Source organism: Erpetoichthys calabaricus, chromosome 8 (assembly GCF_900747795.2).
Source record: "Erpetoichthys calabaricus chromosome 8, fErpCal1.3, whole genome shotgun sequence".
NCBI lineage: Eukaryota > Metazoa > Chordata > Cladistia > Polypteriformes > Polypteridae > Erpetoichthys > Erpetoichthys calabaricus.
Window position 1 is genome coordinate 159,411,613 of NC_041401.2, and position 24,072 is coordinate 159,435,684.

General features: G+C 36.6%; 1 protein-coding gene across 1 annotated transcript in view; it reads right to left on the reverse strand.

Moving 5' to 3' along the window:
* The window catches only part of vps16 (VPS16 core subunit of CORVET and HOPS complexes), a 118,009-nt gene that overhangs the window by 32,397 nt on the left and 61,540 nt on the right, over positions 1 to 24,072 (reverse strand). The window contains exons 15-17 of the mRNA XM_051931057.1: positions 21,651 to 21,759; positions 15,919 to 16,050; positions 15,252 to 15,360 (exon numbers count right to left, since the gene is read on the reverse strand). Coding sequence (XP_051787017.1) covers positions 15,252 to 15,360; positions 15,919 to 16,050; positions 21,651 to 21,759 — 350 coding nt within the window. The remainder of the gene's footprint in view (positions 1 to 15,251; positions 15,361 to 15,918; positions 16,051 to 21,650; positions 21,760 to 24,072) is intronic.

Sequence of the window (24,072 nt, forward strand, 5' to 3'; positions counted from 1 at the left end):
GACTGACGGATATACAAACACGAGCCCGCCTGGATAAAATCAATGAACGCAGGCGCCTACAACGCGCGTCTGAAATGCTGCACGCAAAGCGGGCACGGCTCCAAAACGAGCAAGCTCGACTAATGTATTTCAGGATACCCAACGCCGGGGGTAGGCGAGCAGGGGGCAGAGCCCCCTTGTAGATGAGAATAAGCAAGCACCATCTCCCCTGATATTTACTACGCGGTGAGGCATTTGTACTCAATCAATATTAATTATTTCCAGAGACATAATTTTGTCCATTTTTCCAGCGCATCGCGCACAAAAGCAAGGGAACGATGGGAGCACCAGAACTCTGCTCACATCGCGTCACTTCGTACCGCAAGTCGCAAGTAGTAAGTCTGTGATAAGCGAAATACCGCTACGCTTTGCACTCACGGGGCGGAAGCACAATCCCGACCGCTTTTATATAGTGTATTGATGATTGATATTCATTATATTATATTCATTGCTTATATAAGAGCCTTACAGTGTGAGATTTATTTCTTTTGTCCCGACACTTGGCATCTCTTGTTAGTAACCAGTTCGTCAATATCAGGCTTGAAATCTTGTGCAGCTGCAACTTTTATGAGGGATGAAAGGTGCTTGACGGTAAGTCCTGAGCGATGTGGGGTTTTGGTAGCTTTCATTAACAAAAACAATTGCTCACAAAGGTAAGTGCTTCCGAAAATAGACAGTACTCTCGATGCCAACTTATGGATCTGCACATACGAGGGTGGCAGGTAAGCATACAAGCCTGGCACACCAACTTCGTTGTATTTTGCCTTCAGAATAGAATCTGACTGCTCTTCAATCAATTCCATTTGGATATTCTCAGGCGCATTCTCAACGTTGTAAGAGAACAGCGCAATGCCCTGTTTGTGTGATCACGAAAATGCTCACTGAATTCATTGCTCAGTAATTCAAGTTGGAAAACAAATCCTCCAAAAATCAAATTTTACTTTACTAAGTTTACTTCAATGTTTATATTGTAAAATAAGCCGATATGCAAAAAGCCACCTGAACTACACGAATTTTACAAACTCAAAATCACAAAAATATGTTGATAAACAACTCACCAACTTCTCGCGTCCACTTCAGATATTCAGCTGTAGTCCGCACTAACTGTTCGTTACAATACTAGCACAAAATTACATGAAACTAGAGCAAAAAAACGTGAAAATATGCGGGCTATTACTACTCGTGATGGTCAGTTCTGCCCAGTGTCCAGTCAGTAGTGTAGCCTTAGTAGGGGCAGTTCTAGGCTCGTGGCGGCCCTGGGCAGAGAAAGAATAGGTGGCCCCTTCGCCTGGCAATGTCAATATGGTATCTTATGCACAGCGGATGGCCACATCCGTTGCAGACACTGCATAGCCGCCTCATGCTCATGACACGCTTCCATATACGCGTGTCCGTAACTTGAAAACCAAGTGGCGACCCATGATATTCTCATTACGGCAAAAAATTATAATACTACATATAGCTTACTGCTCCGACTCTAGCGACATTTGTAAATACAGCATACTAATTAACAAGAAACAATGTTTTTTGGCCACATTGCCGTCAGCTGTGTCGTTATTTTCTCTTTCTGTTTTATATTCAATATATATTGGCGTGGCGGCCCCTGGGATTTGGCGGCACTGTGCAGGTGCACAGTTTGCACATGCCTAAGGTCACCCTTGCTGCAGCCTAGCACTTCAGTTGTGATGCTGTGGCTCATTAACTTTGGTCAAGGCTCGTGGCTATACTAGCAGATGACGTTTTCGGTACCGTAATGCCATGGGAAAACGTGCTTTTGTCAGAAGGCAGAAGTAAGAAAAGTCAATAAGTAACACCGAAGATGCAGAATACTATCGTTTGTGATTGAATCAATCATTTTGTACAAGTTCAGTGCTAACTAGGATCTGTCATGCGGGCCGCACAGATTTCTGTTGCGGGCCGCGTGTTTGACATGCCTGCACTAGATTGTTGCATATATTCCACAGCCAAAGTTCCTGCCAACATTACAAAAATACTTCATAAAGAAATTTAAAACTCATCTTGCAATCTATACATATGCAGAAAACAATGCAATGCAAAGGAATGGAGTAATATCTTTCTTTAATTGACATTTTGAATACCAATGAAAGCACAACTAGAATATCAGAATTTCACATTAATCAAAAACAATCTGTAGTTAAATCTTCCAAAAAATACTATGGTTAGGGGATCTATAGATCTATAACTATTACAATTGGTACAAAAACAGCACTTGCTTCACTCTGCTGCAATTTTGCCAGTTCAGGCTATTTTTAATTTATAGCCAAGCTTGTTTCCTGCAGAAAAATACAAATTAGCTTTTATAGCCTTCTTTCTGTTATGGCAGCCTTGGAACTCCTTCTGCTATTTTTGGTATCACCAATTTGTACTGTGAAAATTTAGGAAATTTTTGCTGGAATTTTGTGAAATGTTTAATATGCCAATGATAAAGACAGTGACCACTAATAGGCTGCTAAATCTGAAACAAAAGCTCTTTAGGGAATACATAATACATTTTAAAAAACTCTTGGTGGTACAGTATAATAATGATACCTTGATAACTGCTTTTAGAAATTGTCTGCCAGATAAGAGAAAAAAAAAATAGTCATGATGTTTGAGATTTGTAGGAGGAGGCAGTTAGCATTAAAACTTGTAACAAATCTGTCTGAAAGTAAAAGAGAAAACTGCATGATAAAGACAGTACAATCTAACAGCCATAATAAAAATAAAAATATGACGATTCTAGTGGAACAGGGAAAAAAGCTATTGTTTTTCAATACAAAAACTTTGGTGGACCCAAGTGCTTTATAAAACCATATTAGTTCATATTTTTTTAATATAAAAAAATAGTTTCCCATCATTGTCAACAAAACACAGCAGAAATCCAGACCATTGAAGGGGCCATCTATAAAAGAAACAACATACAGTTCACCTGAAAGTGAGAATATGATTAGTTCATCTTAAAACATTGCTTTTGGATTATGAATTCCTCGTCCATGCAGGTCATACTGAAATACCCTTGGTTACATAATTATAAGCTAAATTCAACTGGAATACAGTACTTGAGAGTAAGAATCCAGATGAAAACAACTGTCTTGACTGTACTGGAGAAATGAAAAGAACAAATATTTGTCTTTCATTCTTCATCATCTGCTTAGTATTAAAATTTAAAAAATGTTTTTTCTAAGGAAAGTTTTTTAATGTTGTCATATCACTGAACCCTTTGATTCTGCTGTTGATCTGCTAACCAGGGATCTTTTACCTAAAGAATGGCACTTTTCTCTCTTTAGACCTGAAAATAAAGCCATTTAAAATTATATCCAGAGAATTTAGCCAATAGCTTTATTAGAACATTCTAATGGGTTTCTTTATTCATTAAAATGAAATATAGGTCTCTTAGCCTGTATATCAAATGGAGAGAATTAAGTAAAATTATTAGGAATGATGGTTCCCGCCCTCTAATTTCATCCATTTTAGACCAGATCTATAATGCCATTTTGTATGAAACTGGACCTCAGCAGTGTTTATGACCTAATAAGAATCAAGAAGGGTGAATGGGAAGATGGCTCCTACTCATTTCACCGGGTGATGCCATAATGACACCTTTCCCTAACATTTTGGTTTATATAAATATACTAATATACTTTCTGAATACACTACTGATGTATTCAATTTTCTAACACAATTAAGAAATAATTAAATTTACATTTCAATACTACCACATTTTATTTTTGGTGTTTCAAATCTCTAATCAAGGGTTAAACATGGATGATGCCAAGGTTCAAACCATCAATATATATAATTCACTAAGCCGCCGACAAGTAGCCACCCATGGAAAGCACGGCGGAAGGGGCGTGGATTCACTAAACCGCCGACAAGTAAGACGCCAATGGCGCACGCAGGAAGGAACCACGGCCATCAACTCTAAGACCATTGGATACGACGACAACTCGCAGAGCCACGCCCACCAACTCGGACGCGACGACTCGGAAAAAACGCCGTCATTTATGTTCGTCTGTGCTACAGTACACATGCACCTCTGAGCCACGTTGACTTTTCGGTTACGACGCAGAACCGCGCGCACCATAGCAAACTGTTTTATACGCTACATACAGCAATTCGCATCCGCGACAAACATGCGTCTTCTTAGATGGTCCTGCAGAAACACGGAAGACGTTTCCCCGCCCACCAACACTCCTTTTCCCCTGGCCCGCGTCTACCCTCGATCTCTAGGCATTCACACTGCCTGCTCATGTGCCCGGACGCAAAAACTCACTGACCACCCAGTTAGTCCCTTTTGTCTGTGCTAGGAGTCCACATGCACCTCTGAACCATGTTGACTTTTCATTATTCTTTTCGGTTATGACACCCGACCGCATCCACCATCGAAAACCATGGGAAAGGAACAACGAAGCCCCACCCAGAAACTCTACTCCTCCTCCCACGTGATCGGGAACGCACCTCAGAGCACTGCCTGCCAACTCTAACAGCTCATCAAACACATATTCACTCGCTTTAGTCTGTGCTGCTGTCCAAATCCAGCTGTGAGCCACGTTGACAGTTCTTTTGCCCTACATGGCTACCGCTTCAAATGTATTTCATGGAAACAACACTTCTTTCAATGTTATAGAAATTCCTGCATCAGGTAACTGTTTGTTTCTATCAGTCGGGTTTTTTTTGGAAAAAATGTCATTGACGAAAATGTTGCTCTCAAACTTCGCAACATGGCTGTTGGCTTTGTTTGCCAACATTGGGATAACTTCGGCGATGTGGTGTCCGTTGTTGTTAGTCACAGAGGCATTGTTATACAGTCTGCTCAACAATACGCTGACTACATGAATACGTCCGGAGTCTATGGTGGCGAGGCAGAAATTATGGCAATGTCCCAAATCCTTCCAGCTACTATCAGCATTTACTTCCAAGAACGTCCTCATGCCTCTCCTCGAGTTTACAATCCGGCCCAGCGTCTCTCCATATCCCTGCTCTTTAGCGGTCCTTTGGATCATGGGCATTACGAGGTCAAATACACACGTGATAACCTTCTGGTGACATCTTTTGATGCTGTCGGTATATGCACACAGGGTGCACACCCACTTGCTCGCCACACTAATGTGATGTCACCTGCTCACTCTCCTCTTCCTCAAAAACATTTCAAGACATACTCCCCTGTACACATGCATTCCATACAGGACTTTCAATGCACCTTTTGTTCCAAAAGCTTCTGAGTGCAGAGATATCTGAACGCACATTTAAAAAAAACACAACACTAAATGAATTATGCAGGCTGCAACAAAATGATGAAACAACGGGCGCATTTTTTTCACACAAGTTGGGTGGGTAGGTGTTAGTTAGTTAATTAGTTACTCGAAGGATTTCAAGATTTAATATGCACAAGCGGTAACACTGCAAAAGCAGCCCAAACCAGAAAAGACGGCTGGCAAAAAGTGGACGACAAATTAAACACGTGTGCATTGCACTTACTAAAAGCAGCGTTACGGATTTTGCAAATGTTCATTTTTTTCCCTCTGTTTAAAAAACATTAAAAAAGCAGCGTGATTATGCGGCGTATAGTACGCCGCGGGTTGGTATGCAACGTGTAAAACAGTTTGTTTGTCGCGGATAATTTGCCTTTTACTTTAACACGAAGACAATTTCCTGTTAGATTTGCCTTTGCGATGACAATTAATAAGGCATAGGGCCAAACTTTCAAAAAGATATGCATGTATCTGCCAAAACCAGTGTTCAGTCACGGACAGTTGTATGTTGCTCTCTCCAGAGTTCCATCTTTTCATTCACTTACTGGTATGCCTGCAGTAACACGTGCATCGAGCGAGCAAGCGACACACACATACAGGCTCGCGCGCGCGCATAATAATACTTCATTACATTGATATACCGGTGTTTTCAGTATTCAAAGCGCTATCCACACAGGGAGGAACCGGGAAGCAAACCCAAAATCTTGCACAGTCTCCTTACTGCAAAGCAGCAACACTACCACTGCGCTACAAAGCAGTTAAAGAATGCACCGGGGTCGATTTTGTTTTCACTTCTGTTTGGACAACTGTGTCGTTCAGGAAGTGTTCACCCATCAATACATAATTATGCGGCGTATGCTACACCGCGGGTTGGCTAGTGGGTCATACGCTCGCACTGATTACGTCCCTGCCCTTTGTACACATCCCCTCCCCCCCCTCGCTATTACCGTGGTCGGGTGACTTGGTGGATTTCATATAGAAAAGCAGCCAAAACCGAAAAGAACAATGAAAAGTCTACGTGACTCACAGGTGCATGTGGACTGTGCAAAGAGGAAAATGACTCAGGTGACGAGTTGGGGGTGGGCACATGAGCAGGCAGTGCATACTGAACGAGAAATCAGCAGACTAGCATGACGGAGGGGGCGGAATGGGCGTCCTTCCCCTCTCCTCCCGTTCCGCCCTCCGCGCCTGAGCGCCGTCCACCCCGATCCCTCGCTCTGGGAGAAGGCGCGACGACAGTCCGCCAGTTTTCAGTCATGGACAATTGTATGTTGGTTCGTTCCGTGCATTGTTACAATGTTACTTTTCTTGGTGATTTATTACATTATCGATTTTTCAATTGTTAATTTTCTCCCTGTGCTTAAAAATCATTAAACAAGCGGCCTGATTATGCTGCGTATGGTACGACGCGGGTTCGCTAGTACAGTATAAGTAAGTGTTACAGATGAAGATTGCTAGTATTAATCTCCATTTTAATCCAAATAGCAAATACAAAAGATAAAACCATATCAATTATACCTGCTTAAAAATGATGACAAGAGCACTAGAGTAGTGGTGCACAGTACACCAGTGGAAATATGTCAATCAATAGAAATTTTCCTGAATCATTTTTACTGTGATTTAACACATCAGGAAACCACCTTTGTTACTTTCTGCAAAAGTGAAGCATGTGGTTGGGGGATTTATGGTCCATTACGTTCTGATGCAATGCTACATATGCCAGTTTAACTGTGGAGATGGAAAAAGAAAACAAAGACAACGAACAAAGCTAACAGTTACATCCATAAGACAAACAAAACGAAGAGGTGGGTAGAAAAAAAACGAGCATTCTTCATCCACTCAGGCTTCAACTTGATATAGCTAAATTGGAATATTCACATGCAATTAAGTAGCATATAGCTTACATGTCCTAAAACTGATGTTTTGTTGTTTCAATGATTGAATTTATATAAACACAGCAGAAAATGCATGCTATAATAATAAAATAACACACAGCAGAAATCGGATGGCAGTAAGGCTTTGGCTACTTTTGTTTTATTAATGTTAAAATTTATGTTTGTGTTATTGCATTTTGCATACGGCACGACATATGACAACACTGTTTTTTTTCTTGTCCAAACTAAAAACTATCGCTTTTTGAAAAGGCCAGTTTAAAATCACGTGTGGTTATGTGCATCAGCAGACACACATTCTGCAGAAAGCTCACGTATGCATTTTGAAAACGTTAAACAACTGGCTACTAACAATAATGCAGAGATATGAAAAAGTAGGAAAATAAAGAACAAATGACAATTATGACGTTGATAAATTTTTGTTGTGATTTATGTATGAATGCAGCATAAAGATTAACTCTACAGTCTAAGGTAATCATTGCCATAAGTAGGATGGTATGCCCATTTTTCCTTTTTTGCCTTAAGAGTACCGGCAGTAAATGTATGCATACCAGCACTTTTCACAACACATAACCCCAGTCCCCAGACTCTAATCCTCCCCCAAATTGAAAACTCTTTTTATACAATATCATGTCTTTGGACTTTGAAAGGAGACCATTCCATCACCACTGCAATTGTTGAAGAAGCCGATAAAAACAGAGTACCAGAGACTGGTTGTTCTACTTTAAACACTCATGATAATGATAAAAAGTCACCCCGGATTAACCATTAAGCAAATATGCACATACTTAGGGCATCACAGAGCTTTTAAAAAAGTAGGAGAAAACTTTTAGTATAAATAAAGTTATTAGTAGGTAATTATAAGCATTATGTTTACATTTTTTGATCCATGTATTCGGAAATGCTGTTTATGTTAAAGGTTAGAAAGCAATGGTATGGAAGATGTTTTGTTTCATACAAATAATGATGTTTTTTCTTATAATACCTTATTACAAAACAGTCCACCAATATTGATTTCTGTAGAAACAGGATTTTGAAAAGCAAGTAGTGTGACAAGTGTGAAAGCTTTCTTTGTTAGGCTGTAAGTAATGTAGGTCTTGGTTTAATAACCACTGCTGAGCAAAGTATTTAGTCAATGGAGATTTTCTTTGGTTTGTCCTTGTAAAATTTTTTTCATCATCATAAAGATACTTTGAAGGACAATATTAAAGTCTGGTTAGGCTTACTTGCTTTGTTCAATAGGGAAATTGGGAAAAAATAGTTCTTTGAATATTATTTTTTATTGTCAAACTTGTTTCCTTTTTTAGTGTATAGTCTATATAGTATACATATTTTCATGGCAATATGTGTTTATTTACATCTTGTTCATTTCTTCTGGCTTTAATTTTTTGCAAAATAAAATATATTTTGGGATATAAATTAATTACATTAGCTGATTCAATTCATTCATTTAAAAAACAACTTAAAACTCATTTGTTCAGGAAGGAATTTAACAAACATTCACATTCTGACACTTTCAGTTTACCTCTCTAATTTTTCTGTTTATTCTGATTTATTGCCTGCTATACAAAATCAAAACTTTGTGTTTCTGTATTTATCTTTATTTAGTGTTTTATACTGATGTTATTTTGTGGCCAATGTTGTGAATTTGATATTTTTTCTACTTTTTCCCCAGTTGTTCATTTTGAAATTCTGTGAAGTGCTTTGAGCATGGAAACCATGCTATATAAATAAAATGTATTATTATTATTATCATTAATATTAATATTAAGCTTGAAGATGTTAAGCAAATATATTTAAAACTTATATTGAAATAGTTAAACAATCGATATCCACTGCTGATGAAAGTCTGCAAAATCAGAATGAGAAGTGCTCGGTGACAAACTGGCTGCATGTTAAGATGTAGAAGGAACAACATCAAAATCAAAGATCTGCCTGAAAACCACGAAAGTCCAAACCAAGTAAAATTCATAGCTGAACTATTTTCTAAAATTACTGGAGAGGACTTCAAATCGGACACCAAGATCTCAGTAGCCTATCGTATATGTGAATTGAATGCTTACAAGCAAAAGAAAACTTGATGTCTGTTCTCAGACTGAAAGAGGAAATTATACCTGAAAAAAACTGCATTCAAATTTTCACAGATTTCTCCCCTTCAACAACTGGTAAACATGCCACATTCTACAGCAGTAAACAGTGCCTATACAAAGCCGAAATCAGATAAAGCCTCTTGTTTCCTGCCAAATTGAAAGTGGTTATTGAAAAGTCAGTTTTACATTTTTAGCTCACTGCATGAAGCAGAAAATGAGCTAAGACGACTGATCCCAATACCTTTTTAAAACATGGTCATGAGTCATATTCTGACCTGGCAAGGTAAAGAAGATTCTGCTTGCAACTTGGTCAATTTGTAATAAAAAACATTTGCCGTAACGATACATTTCCTTTTTGGCCACTTTTTTCTTTGTTAAACTTCAAATATTACATTGAAATTTAATCCACTGAATACATGTACATTCTGGCAACCACAAAGTAACAAGCTACTTACAGTGTGTGCGCGTATTTTCCTTTTATTCACATCATACACATGGTTTATTGTATTGGGAAAGTACTATCATACGTTATTTTGGTCTCCATGGAAACTGTTAAAATCATTCTCTAGGTTAATTGTATTGGGAATATTTAAGATGATATCCTAGGTTTATTGGGGGGACAGAAAGAGTGCAATTCTATTTCTTATTTATAATTTCTACCCCAAAAAGTGTAAGTGCCCACATAACAATAGGCTCCATAGCCACAATCTGGCTATAATATGAAATCTAGATCAGAGCTATCATATGTAACAATGTACTTACCTTAAGACTATAAAATGTCAACAAAAGTTCAGAAGTAATGTCTCTGTGACTAAATAGTGAACTTTTTGAGCTGAAATGTCAAAGATCTCAATCACAAATTAAAGAGAAAAAAAGTATTCTCTCTAAAATGTCAAAATGCCAAGATTTTTACAGCAGACTCGCTTAATAAGTAAGGACCAGTTTCGGTTACATAGAGATTGGATTGGCTAAATTATTCACTCCAGCTATACAAAGAAAATTAGAGGTGTGGGAATCTTAATACACAGAACAATTCCATTTGTAGTATCAGATGTAGTATCTGATCCTGAAGGGCGATATATCATGGTGGTAGGCAACTTATTTAATACTAAAGCGATTTAGATAAATACCTATGCACCTAATGTGTATAACTGAGATTTCATCCAAAATGTATTTGCATCTATTCCTAATGTAAACTCATAAATTTATAATGGCCGGAGACTTTAATTGTGTTTTAAATCCATACCTAGATAGGTCTTCAGTTGTTGTGGCGATAACATTTAACACTACAACAATAATTTTGTAATGGATCATAACTTTGCAGACCCAAATCCAAACCTAAGAGCATATTCCTTCTTTCTCTGGTACATAATTTTACTCAAGAATTAATTATTTCTTCACAGACAATAATTTTTTGTCCATTATCAAATCTTGTAAGTACAACGCTATTGTTATCTCTGACCACATCCCTCTGATCATGGAGATTAAATCACTATGCCCAACACACTCATATCATAGCTGGTGTCTTATCCCCTTGTCATTAGCTGATGAGAACTGTACAGAATTCATACCTAAGCAAATTTGATTATTTTCTAGAAACAAATGCATCCTCAGAGGTCTCTTCGGGAATACTCTGGGAAACTCTGAAGGCATTTTTAACAAGGCAGATTATTTCATGTCTTTCTCACACAAATAAACTGGAAACCAATAAGGCGTCTGAGTTAATCAATGCAATTGCCTGAATAGATATAGAATACGCCAGGTTTCCAAATGAGGTACTTTCTAGAAAAAGACAGGTTTTGCAATCAGAATTTAACCTCTTCACAACTAAAGAAATCGAACAGCTCATCTTTATAATCATGATGTTGTGATTTAAACATGGAGAGATGACTAATAAGATCTTAGTTCAACAAATCCACAAGCAGAAAGTCCACAATACAATAACATCAATTACCAACACAGACAGAGATAAAATCATGAACCACAAAAATATAACCCACACATTTAGAGAGTACTACAAGTCCTTATATTTTACTCAGTTTAAAGAAGATACCACAGTCTAATGATTTTTTGATGTATTGTAGACACCACAGCTAGATATTCTTAGTGCAGTGGAAATGGATAAACTCTGAAATTCTGTAAACTCACTTCAAAGTGGAAAAGCAGCAGGCCTTGATGGCTACTAAGTGGAATTTTATAAAAAAAAAAATTCAATATTATTAGCAATGTTTATAGAAGCAAAATTCTACTTCAAACTTTTCACCAAACATTAATTGCTGTCTTTCCTAAGAAAAATAAGGACTTACTAAAATGTGCATCATATATAGACCAATCTCACTCTTGAATAATGATGTTAAGATACTCTCCAAAGTTCTAGCCAGAAGAACTGAGAAAGTGCTTCCTTCTGTAATATCACAAGAACAAACCAGATTTATTAATGGCTGACACTTAGCTTCTAATCTTCAGCATGTGTTTAATGTAATATACTCACCCATAACATCTAACACACCAGAGATCTTATTATCTTTGGATGTAGAAAAAGCATTTGACATGGTTGAGTGGAACTACCTGTTCACCACATTGCACAAATCTAGGTTTGGCCCAAACATATGTGCATGGATAAAATTACTTTATACCAGTACAGAAGCCTCTGTCTGTATCAACAACATTACTTTAAACCACTTCAAACTAGAAAGTGGTAGTCAACAAGGATGCCGCCTATCACCTATCATCACTGCTCTTTGCAATCGTCATTGAGCCATTGGCTGTTTACTATCGAAATACATCAGAGATAAAAGGGATAACCAGAGAAGAACTTGAACAGGAAATATCACTATATGCAGATGATATGTACTGTATATATTAGACCCACAAACGTCTGTACCAGTAGCCCTTAATACACTAGCAGAATTTCAAAAGATACAGTATCTGGAGGCAAAAGTAATTTGAATAAAAGTGTGCTTTTTCCAGTGAACTCTCTACCACACATTAGCATTAGCAAATCAGTTTAAATACCTAGGGGTAAACATCACATGTAAATATAAAGCTCTTTTAAACAGAATTTTGCTGTCGGCATGGAAAATAATAACCAAGACGTGAACAGATGGTCTACCCTACATCCCACATTAGCAGGAAGAGTCAACACTGTCAAATGAACATCTTTCCTAAGCTTCTTTTTCTATTTCAAAGCATCACCATATACATTAACAAATCATTACTTTGGAATTCAAAATATCCATGCATCTAACTCTGCAATGACCTAAAGCAGAAGGGGGCACGGCACTACCTAACTTTCAATTTTATTACTGGGTGGCAAATATACAGGCCAGAAAGACCGGGACATCGACACAAATCGATAAATATACACAATCCTGGCCCTGCAACAGAATTAAAATTTACCTTTCTTCTTTATATGCCCTGCTTGGTGTCCAACTAAATATAAATTATCATCATTATACTAATAATCCAACTGCCCTTCATTCACTCATAAAATGGACCTAATGTAGGATGGAGAAGACAGAGAAACTTTTATCTGTTGCACCTTTACATGACAACCACCTTTTTCTCCCTTAAAACATACACAGTATTTAATGTTTGGAAAATGTCCGGAATTAAAACACTTAAGAGATTTGTACATAGATAATGTCTTTGTATCCTACAAACAATTAAGCTTCAAATTTAACTTCTCATGAACATAATTTTTCCACTACTTTCAAATTAGAAACTTTGCTGAATGGAACCAGCCCAATTTTCCTTAACTCCCACCTATTTCTATTGCAGAAGAAATACCAATCAGACTTGTAGACTAAGATATCATCTCTACAATATATAAATACATTTAAAGTCCCTTCCTTTCAAAGATCCCAGGGTATGGTGGGGCAAACACCTTTTACTTAATATTTCAGAAAAGGATAGAATATAGGTGAAGACGGGGCAAGTTGTCAAATATAAAGTTATTGCCAAGCAAAGGCCTGCATTGATTAGGTAAATTACCATTAAACAGATTAAAAATAAGCATTATCAACAGAGATACTTAGTATGTACTAAACTAATTTAAACCGAGACACTTGAGATGTGACAACATACCCCAGCATGTTGTCACGAATAGTTAAAGCTGTCATCATGTAGGCCTTTAGAACATACCAACTACTACAGACTAACTCAGCTGCAACAGCATCATGTTCCTGTAACAAAACACAATTTTACAGTCATAGGCTGCTCACTGTTACAGGTCTAGTCCAGGCCTATGTCAGCGCCATAGTTGCACAGCAATCCATAACGAAACTTAAACTGCTTGCTGCTTCTGGCAGTTCCACCAACACGAATGGGGGCAGGCAACTTCATGATGATATCAGTGGCATCATGCTCCCATATTTCATCCTTTTCTGGGAAGATGAAAATGAAGTCTTGTTTTGACGGAATTCGATACATGTGACATGAGACAACATGCCCAAATAGAGGTCAGTACATTTCAGTTTTCAGCAGCACCAACGAAGTTAACGTAAACAACTAGCATATTGAACAATAAATTCAGGATTCAAAGACCTTCAAATCAGTGCTTGAAAAAGTTACCTGTGTTGAAATACTCTCTGGAAATGTGAAACTCTCTGATACAAGAAAAGATGCTTTTTCGTTGACAAAAATACGAGTTTTAATCCATGATGTAACTATCTGCTATTCATCACTGTATTGTTTACACACTATCCAGTGATGTCAGCACACCATAGATATAACTTTTGCTAGACGACCTTTGAGACAACATACCCCTGAGACAACCTGCCCCGTCTTCCCCTACTGTAGATCCATACCAGCAAAGCACTCAATCATTCAACTTAAAATCTTTCATCAAACACATTTATCTTGTTTAAAATTGTCCAAAATGTATCAAGGGAAAGATTCAATCCGTGAACATTGCAATCTAGCTCCAGCCTCACAAGACCACATGTTTTGGGTTTGCGCCATATTAACATAATTTTGGACAAAAATCTTTGAATGCCTATTGGACAGCCTTGGTACCACAATCACTCCTAAACCATGAATAGCTGTGTTTGATGTACTCCCAGATGGGCTTAAAGTAGAGAAGGACAAACAAAACTGATTGTCTTTACCTCCATACTAGCACATAGACTTATCTTGCTCATTTGGAAGAATCCCACCCCACCTCTTGATTTGCTCTGATTGTTGGTTCTCCTCTTTTCTTCTTGGGTGGGGGTTGAATTTTGTTTTGTTAAGTTTGACTTGAGTATATAGAATGCTATTTGCTTCAAATTAAAATCAATAAAAATATATAAAAAAGATACATTTGTCTTTTAAAGTTCTTAAATATATTGGTTTAGTTAACCTACAAATTAGTTTTGCAAGCACATTATTAATTACTCATATTTCACATCTAAAACCTAACTTCGTTTTTGATGACTCTTGCCCCAATTATTTACTAATGGTGAACCAATAATAAAATACATAAAGTTATTGTTTTCATACATTTTTTTTTTTTATAAGTCCTGTAATTTGTCAGTTACACAGAAAATGTGCAATGGATGCATTTACAACCTGTTTATTAGGAAGTATACTCTGTCAGAATGTATGTAACAACTTTATTTTATTGGTTTTTTTTTGTTTTTTCACGTTTTTCCAGATTTTTAATAGGTGATGCAATTTTAGTGCTACAACGCTTCACAACACTAGTTACATAAGCCACCCACTGCACAATGTGCAAAATTATGGAGTCTTGATATTTAAACAAGAACTGTGTGTTACATGACTTCTGAATTTTGTGCAACATAAATCCATTTATAATCCAAATAAAACAAAGACAAGCAATGTGCTGTATATTATGTTTTATATAATTAGCAGAAAACTGGCACAATAAAGTCAGTATTTGCCCAATTTAAAGATCTAGTAAAGTAATAGCTATATACTAATAATCTTCCTCTAAAAATACAGCTAAGAATAAATTATTTTTTTTAAACTACTCTTACCAAGGTCAGTGTCTCCACTTTCAATAGCTTTGTTCAAAGCCAGCTGACCTCTCTTCATTTTCAGTAACAAAGGAACCTGTTCCCCAGATTGTGGCTCAAAGTCAAGAAGCTGTGAAGAAATGACAACATATTAAATATTATTAGAAGTGAACAGGACATAAATACAAAAGATTAAATAATCTGAATATCAAATTACAATGATAAAAGATGCAATGATGTTATTAAACATATGTTGCATTTACTATTCTTACAAAAAACGTACATTGTGCACAAAATAAAAATGACTAAAATGCATTTTATTTTAATTAATGCTACAAAAGCAGCACAGAATGAAATACAAGTTCCATCCCCAGACAGTCTGCCAATATACTGTATCACAGGGCACATATATATATAAATATGTTCACAAGGCTTATTTCGTTTGGCAATCAACTCAGTAAATACAGAATGCACATCCTTGAATAAGAAGGAAGGATTTATTGTGCAATGGTATACACAGAAATTTATATCCTAAGAAAGAGGACTATCATTTGAATGGAAGTCTACAATGATTAGTCCTTATTCAAATGATTTCAAAGGTTTGAGAAAAGAATTTTTTCATTTGCTCTCAGCCAGAGGTATCAATTAAATGTGTGCATTTATTTAAATCTTATTCTGTTTTGAGTACCATGATGGCAAGTTCAGGGCGTCCACATTCATAAGCCTTGGCGGCAATCTCTGAATATGAAATTCCTGCTGTGTCCCCAAGTTTCTGGTTGATGGCATGAGCAATGTCCTCATCAGGATCCTTCTGCTGAACCTGAAAAAAATCAAATTTTAAAATTAACAGTTTAAATATGTCTTCTTCCAGAGGCATATATCCCCTTGTATGCTACAATATGCATCTATGCTTTGCTTCTGTCTACTGACATAATCAAATAAAAATTAAAGCTTGCTAATGGTATAATACTATAAAATGTAAAGGAGATGGAAAAAAATACCCTGCATTAGTTATGGATTACAAAATACAAAAGAAAAAAACAAGCAACGTCAAAGACAATGATGTCAACAATATCTCAACTTGTACTATTTACTGATACCAGTAGAAAACGTATTTTTCCTTATGAGAGACTGGTACTTGCAAAAGGCACTTTAAACTTCTCTAAATGTACTTGTCTATATAAGTAGAAAATCTGAACTTGTGAAATGGAATTTATCTGTGTGAAAATAATTTGTACTCATAATGAGACTAAAAATCACAGCTACACATATTCAAAAATCATCACACTACATAAGCCTTCAACAGCGTTAAACCAAGATGGATGAAGTCAATTTATAGCTGTCATTATATATTAAACACTTCACTTGTTTAATTGGAAAGTAGCTTAAAAAACAAAAAAATGCCAAACAGAATTTTGATTCTAATAACAACATTGAATCAGGATACAAAACATGACTATTTTCTGTTTAACAGAGTACTCTGTCAAGATCAAGTACAAAATGCTAAACAAACGAATGTCAAGGACTCCCTGTATTCTAAAATATCAACTATACTTTAGAGATAATGCGCAGTAAGAAAGAAACTGAATGATATTTTGGTAAAAGTCCTAAAAATATAATGTTATTCGCTATTGAAACTCACATGATACAAATAAAATGCAATAAAGGATAAGCCTTGAAACTTACCAAATACATACATTTTTCAAGCCAAAAATATTTTTGTGTATTGATCCAGGTCTTGATATTACACATCATCACTCTTGTGCTCCTGGGGATCATCTTCAAGGCTTAACTACGGTAAGCAATTCAACCCCCGACCAAGAGAAGGCACCATCAAACACCATTCTCACTTTTCCATTTGCAATACCGAGAAGAACCACCAAGAAGACCTCTGCTCCTGGGGTCCAGAGAAGGCTACGTCCCTTCGGCCAGGGACCTCATTTTTGGAAGTGGAAGTAACTCCTGATGCCTGAGCATATGTAGCAGGTGTTTTTTTTTGTTAAAGAGGCTGGATTGCCCAACGTTTCTTTCTACTGTGGCATGCCATGATATATTTGTTTTCCTTTCATTAAACAGGATTGCCCGACTGGCACCCTAAAGTTTACTGTGCACTCTTAAGAGTTTTCCTGGCTGTGACAACACATATTGCAAACTAGTGTACCTATGTTTTTTAAGAAAGTAAAAAAGCAAAAAGCAAATCACTGTTGTGAGATTCAACCATTTCAAAAGGAGACCGACTGTGCACTTTACTTTGGCAAGTTTGTCACCCTCCCTGGCAACCAGACAATAAAAACAGAAATGTATTTATTTTTCATTATATGGAAGCTTATTTATTTATGCCTCAAAGATTGCCTTAAAGATCTACTGTCGTTAGATTGGTAATGCACATGGGTGCTTCAGTGAGAGGACAAAAGTATGTAATCAAGTGACCAGAGCAGATAGGCACGATTGCATGCATGCATGCATCCATCCTCCCAACCCCCTTATCCAGGGCAGGGTTGAGGAGAAATGGGGGCCATTCCCAGCAAGCATGTGACGCAAAGCACAAATAATCTCTGGATGGGGAACCAGCCCACATCCATGACTAGAAACTTTAGCTAGTGATGTAAAATCTTTATATTATTCTATAAGATTAGAAAGAAAAATTTGTGCATTTTTATCAAGCACCATCTACAATTCTGGCTTTGGAGGAAACAAGATTTTCCAGTCTTAATTTCTATTTTCCAGCCACTGAAACATTTAGTTGGCACAGGATCTCAGGTTAAAAATTATAACATATGTCTTTTTAAAAATAAGATATTAAGATACACTACTCTATCAAAAAAATTAAAAATTACAAACTAACAAAATAACAGAAACATAAGGATTAATATCTGATTAAACAGTATTTTTCATTAACCACAAGAGCTGGTTTCCAATTAGGGAATAGGTTGGAATGACAACAAACAGCCACTAGGGCTAATAGGGCTTTGGGAGGCCACCTATGGTTTAGACCAGGGGTGTCCAACTCCAGTCCTGGAGAGCTACTGTGGCTGCAGGTTTTCATTCTAACCCTTTTCTTAATTAGTGACCAGATTTTGCTGCTAATTAACTCTTTGCCTTAATTTTAATTGATGCACAACTTAAGACTCAGGCCCCTTAATTATTTCTTTTTTCCTTAATTAGCAACCAAACAATATTAATACACAAAATGGACCAACACATAAACAACAACCTGCGTCCATCACGCAATAACTGATAATAAAGAAAGGTGAAGGCCTCATTAATGTTGATCTGCTCAGGTCCACGAAACATTTTGACGGTGCTCTTCAAAAAGAAAATCAATAGATTTGGAAATGTCTGCCATGGCAGAATGAGCGCCATGGAATTAAATAACAAGTTTAATTAGCAATGAGAACTGGCTTCAAATTAAGAAACTGAATGAAGTGAAGTTGGTTGGCGTTTGAGGCCCCAACCTTAGTTGGTCATATGTTGATTCACTTCACATCAAATTTATGTTTAGGTGCTGTTTAAAGAAAAAAGAATCAATTCAGCGTTCAGAGTCTCAAGAAAAGTCAAGTAAAATAAAGGAAAATAGTTAATTAGCAGAAAAAAACTGGTCACTAATTAAGAAAAGAGTTAGAATGAAAACTTGCAGCCACAGTAGCTCTCCAGGGGCATCATGTATAACGCTGCGCGTAGAACTCACACTATAACATTGTGTAAGCACAAAAGCGTGAATGTGCGCACGCACAGAAAAATCCAGATGCAGGAATCTGTACGTACACAAACTTCCATGTTCTTCTGCTACATAAATCCCGATCAGCATGAAAAGTAACGCACGTGCAGGCGCCTTTTGTCCCGACCCAACTCCTCCCAGAATTACGCCTCTTTGAATATGCAAATCAATATAAATAGCCCTTAAGCTCAGCCTTCTGTGAAAAGACAATGGGAAAAGCACGGGGGAAAATATAAGAATTTCAGCGAATACCAAGTGGAGGCAAAGAAAAACGTACAATTTGTTGGTTTAAACAGTGGTATAATCGACAAAAGGAAGCTGATCGAGTGACATAGTGTCGGAGAAACTCGAAAGCTCAAGTTCACAAAGTCGCACAGTGCCTGAAATAAAAAGATGTTGTCACATATCAAAGTCGGCGTGAAAAGGCGACTCGTAGCCCACCATCTGAGTGTCATATGAAAGCTTATTATGGTACAGAGGAAAAAAAGAGGCGCACAGTGGAAAAAAGCACGAAATGTCAACTTTAATCTCGAAATTTCCACTTTAATCACGTAGTTTATTTTGTCATTAAAGTAGAACATCATAAACTTCATCTTAAAATAGTTTATTTTACTAGTTTCTCAAATCCCATCGTAACTATAGTTGCACATATATGCTTTGATCTGTGTTTGATCTTCTATGTGCTCTATGTGTGTGAATCACTACGTGCTTCCGTTCTTTCTCTTATTCCGACAGAACACAGAATCCATTACATTCGTGATATTAGAGCTCTCTGAATAATTAAAATACTGAGATGTATACGTGATATCTTTTTCATGATGATAGGAATGAAATCATGTTATTAAACATGGGAACACGGTGGCGCAGTGATTGTTCATATCTCACGCAAGAGGCTTGCGCACTTCGATGAAATAATTTATTACAGAAGTACTGTCTCTTTCAAACGTACTAACCTCCAACCTTCAATGAAATAATTCATTACAGAAGTACTGTCTCTTTCAAACGTACTAACCTCCAATTCCTGTCCTTACTTTTCTTTCTCCAAATACCCAATCGCCACACAATCAGCTCTGTAATAGACGTTAAGTCATCTGTAAGCTTAGAACGCCAATTCTTCAAAACGTTTAAGGAACATTGAAATATCTTCGTAGTACATGTTTAATTATTCTATCCGTCTATCCTTCCAGTGTCACGTCAGCACCAGCAAAAATACAACACAAGGCAGGAGCAATCCATGAACTAGCTAGCGCTGCGGCACTGTGTCCTCACATGTTTAATTATTAACAATACAGATTATTTAAATAAAGTTAAAGTTTTATCTGTATGCTATAAGCAACATATTTTGCTGCATTTCATCTTAAAAATGATATTGTCATCATACACGCTTTATAAAGTGGCGCAGGTTGTGCAATTTTATAACTGTAGTGCAAGTTTACAGTGGGGTAATTTTACTTATAAGTACAAACAGTTCTACAAGGAGCACTTGATTGAGTGCATTTATAGTTCTTGGGATGAAACTGTTTCTGAACCGCGAGTTCCGTAGAGGAAAGGCTTTGAACTGTTTTGTGGCTGAGGCAGCGTGCTTGATACTGTATACCGATAATTCTCTTTTCGATCAGCTGCAGCTGTGATTCCCCACTCAGATACAGTGATATAAATACTCCGAGTGGTGCAGTGAGAGTATTATGGAAAAAGATGATCCGCTGTGGACAACCCTTAACGGGAGCAGCTGAAAGAAGAAGATGCAGTGAGAGTAACAACGTTAAAGCATTTATGGTATTTGGAATACTATGTCTATTCCCTGGACCATTATATTGCTACAGGTTAATTACAATCAGATGCATTACACTAATATGTGGAAGATTGTGAGTTCGCTTCCCGGTTCCTCCCTGTGTGGATAGCGCTTTGAGTACTGAGAAAAGCGCTATATAAATGTAATGAATTATTATTATTAATAAACTATATGCAGTTAATTTCAGTGTATTTGATAAAGCCACGTCAGGAATGTGGGTCTAAGAAAGAAAGGGTGACCACACAGGAACAGTAGCACTGCTTTGACGCTGGGTGCCGCCAGTCTGCAAAACTGAGCGAAGAAATTGCGTATGCCAGGGAATGAAGTACTGTGGAAATGTGCATGACTTTATGCCAAGTTTAGGTTTTATACATCGCGATTTGAGCGTGGAAACGTTCGTACACAAGATTTCTGTGCATATGCACCGTTTATACATGAGGCCCCAGGACTGGAGTTGGAGACCCCTGGTTTAGACAGTTGTAATACCTAAGATTTGCTATTTTTAATATTTTGTTTTATAATTTATATAGTTGTTCATTTCTATATGATGCCTATATTCCAAAGGAAGACAATATTAAATAAGATCACTCAGATTTTGCTGAACTAAACCTTTCTATCTATCTGATGACCATTCTTTTGGCACTACACTGCAGGTAGACTTTCTTTTTATGCAATATTAACTAAAAAGACGGTATCATGTACTTCTTGTTCAATAGAGGTTCAGTCAGTAACCAAAATGAACCTACTTGTTTATTCAGCATGAACACAGTGTAAAACTTAATTTGAGACCATTACTTGTCAACCTTTATTACAAATTAGTACACTGCTGTTTTAGCTTAAGAATAGTTAAGCAAATTACCATTTTTCTTTCTTTTGTAATATTCTGTATCACATACATACTTTAACTCACCTTAAAGCAAGCCCAGTGTTTTAGCACATGACTCACACCCTGGAATTCACGAATCTTCAAGTGTTTACAGATTTCAATGGCAAGAGGGTATAGTCTACGAAACACCAGCCTAAGACAGAAGACACAAGTTATATTCAATGATTCATCCTACCAATATATTTTGTACACATCACAAACTCAAGACACAACACGTGGTAGAAAATGTCACAGATATATTTTCATTGTTGTAAAGGTATAATCCACCCAAAAGGATTTTTCTTTTTATGTTACTTATCCTGCATAGTTTGTTGTAGTGGCCAAGAAAATTTTTAAATCTCATGTTGTCAAGAAGAAAGGACATATCAAGTTTCTAATTAAATGGGACAGAATAGTGACAGACTCTGGAAAACAGCAAACAATATTAAAAACATCCATGAAAAATCTTACGTTGCTCATGTCTGATAAAGGGGATTGCTGAATATCTGAAATGGGCACAAGGGCTGCTGTGGACAAGAAGGGCCAACTGGAAACTTGAAAAGGGGCCGGCGAAGCAGCAAGAGAGATTGTTTCTTGCAAGGATGAATGAACTGTCCTGTCATGTGAATAGTGGTGGATTAGTTGTTGTGCGTCTTCAGAGGAAGAGCTCCTACAAATCTCACCCCTTGCTGCTCAGGACTACCGGTAGGACTGTTTAATTCATTTATTACAGAAGCTGTTCCCAGGATCATCATTGTCATCTTTACACCATACCATTTCATCCGTTTCAGCCGCATCGGAACTGTGATAGGGACATTATATTTCACACATTTGTTTGATTTGTGTCTCTATCTGTGACTGTGTGCGGGTCAGCCAAGGCTGGGTGCATTCCTGGAATCCCCACCGAAAAAATAAATTACCGTCCTGTCGACAGTATGAATCTGAGCACATAGACCTTGTTGGAGTCCTTTTCTTTTATCAAAGTATTAAATCTGATTTTAGCAGACGTGATAATGGCTATGTAAGATGAGCTGCCAATCATTCAGTCTTTTAAAAATGGTCAGAGGCAGAGATACTCATATGTTTTATATCATTAATATTAATGCAACAAATAATTAAAATTCTATCTTCATTATCACTAGATTAAACCATTTTAATTACAGATGAGTAAATATAACTAAATCTCAAACATCAATAAATACTCAATAAATAATCAATAAATACATGATTAATTGTGATTAAAAATGTTAATCGCTGCCGCGCACTTATATAAATATATATTTATAAATATATAGTGCACACACACTCACAAAATAGAGTAAAGTACTGTATTTTAATTTAAAAATATTTTTAAAAATATTATTTTCCTATATTACCTACACAAATACAGTAACAAGACTAAATGTAGTTTGTTACTTTCCACCACGAGTATGTTATGATGCATTATTTGGAAAAATACTGAATTACCACCACTTACATTGACAAACCAGCATCATGAATAATGAATCATTATGAGTAAATGGAAAGACAATACAGACCAAGTAAATATGTTTCTAGCTTCATTTAAATGTTTCAGCAATGAAAGTTATAATCAACACAAGATAATCCATTCACAGTTTTGTTCTATATTATCTTAATCATTCTGAATAATGTGCTATAATAAAATGCCTAAAACAAAATGGCATTAATCCTAAAATGTAACTTGTTCATTTTATTCAGCAGAATCAATTTTTCTCAATACTTAACAGCTGCATCTAACAACAAAATACAGCAGTCATTGTGATAGTGATACACAGATACCCTTCCCAAAGGTCACCTGTGAGATTAAGTGTTTAGAAATATTGTTTTTACCATAAAAAAATAAATGCACAATGAGCAATATTTCACCTATTGCATTGTGTTCAAAAGGAACTCAACTGAAATGCACATAACTTTGTATAGTTTGATTCATTAAAGACTTCATCTTCATAAGTAAAAATATATAATAATTAATACACTGTATTTTTTCATTTCACAGGTTTCAATGCAGAAATTCAAAAATCTATTAGCTGCAGACACAGTTCCAGAAGTAGTGTTTCAAAGTTTTGGTTGATCTACAACAGCTGTAATACGGACCATATCAAAACAGCATATCATTAATTTCAACAATATACTGTAAACGTAATATAGGCTGCAAGATTAGTAGCATTTGCAAAAAAATTTAATATGACAGATATTTAAAGCAAATAAAAACTGTCTCATCAAAAATTCAAGTGACCAATATTTCATGTCTCTTGAAGATAATGAATTTAACCAATATTTATGAACCTTCACACCTTTGGGTTACATGCAGTGTGTGAAAGAGGATTTTAGTGGTACTCTAATCTGCAGCTGTCAGATACCCTTCTCCAAGAATACCTCATTTCATATTGCACACTTGAATAAAAGTCTTGACTTTTCCTTAATAAAACCTGTCACCAAATGTTTA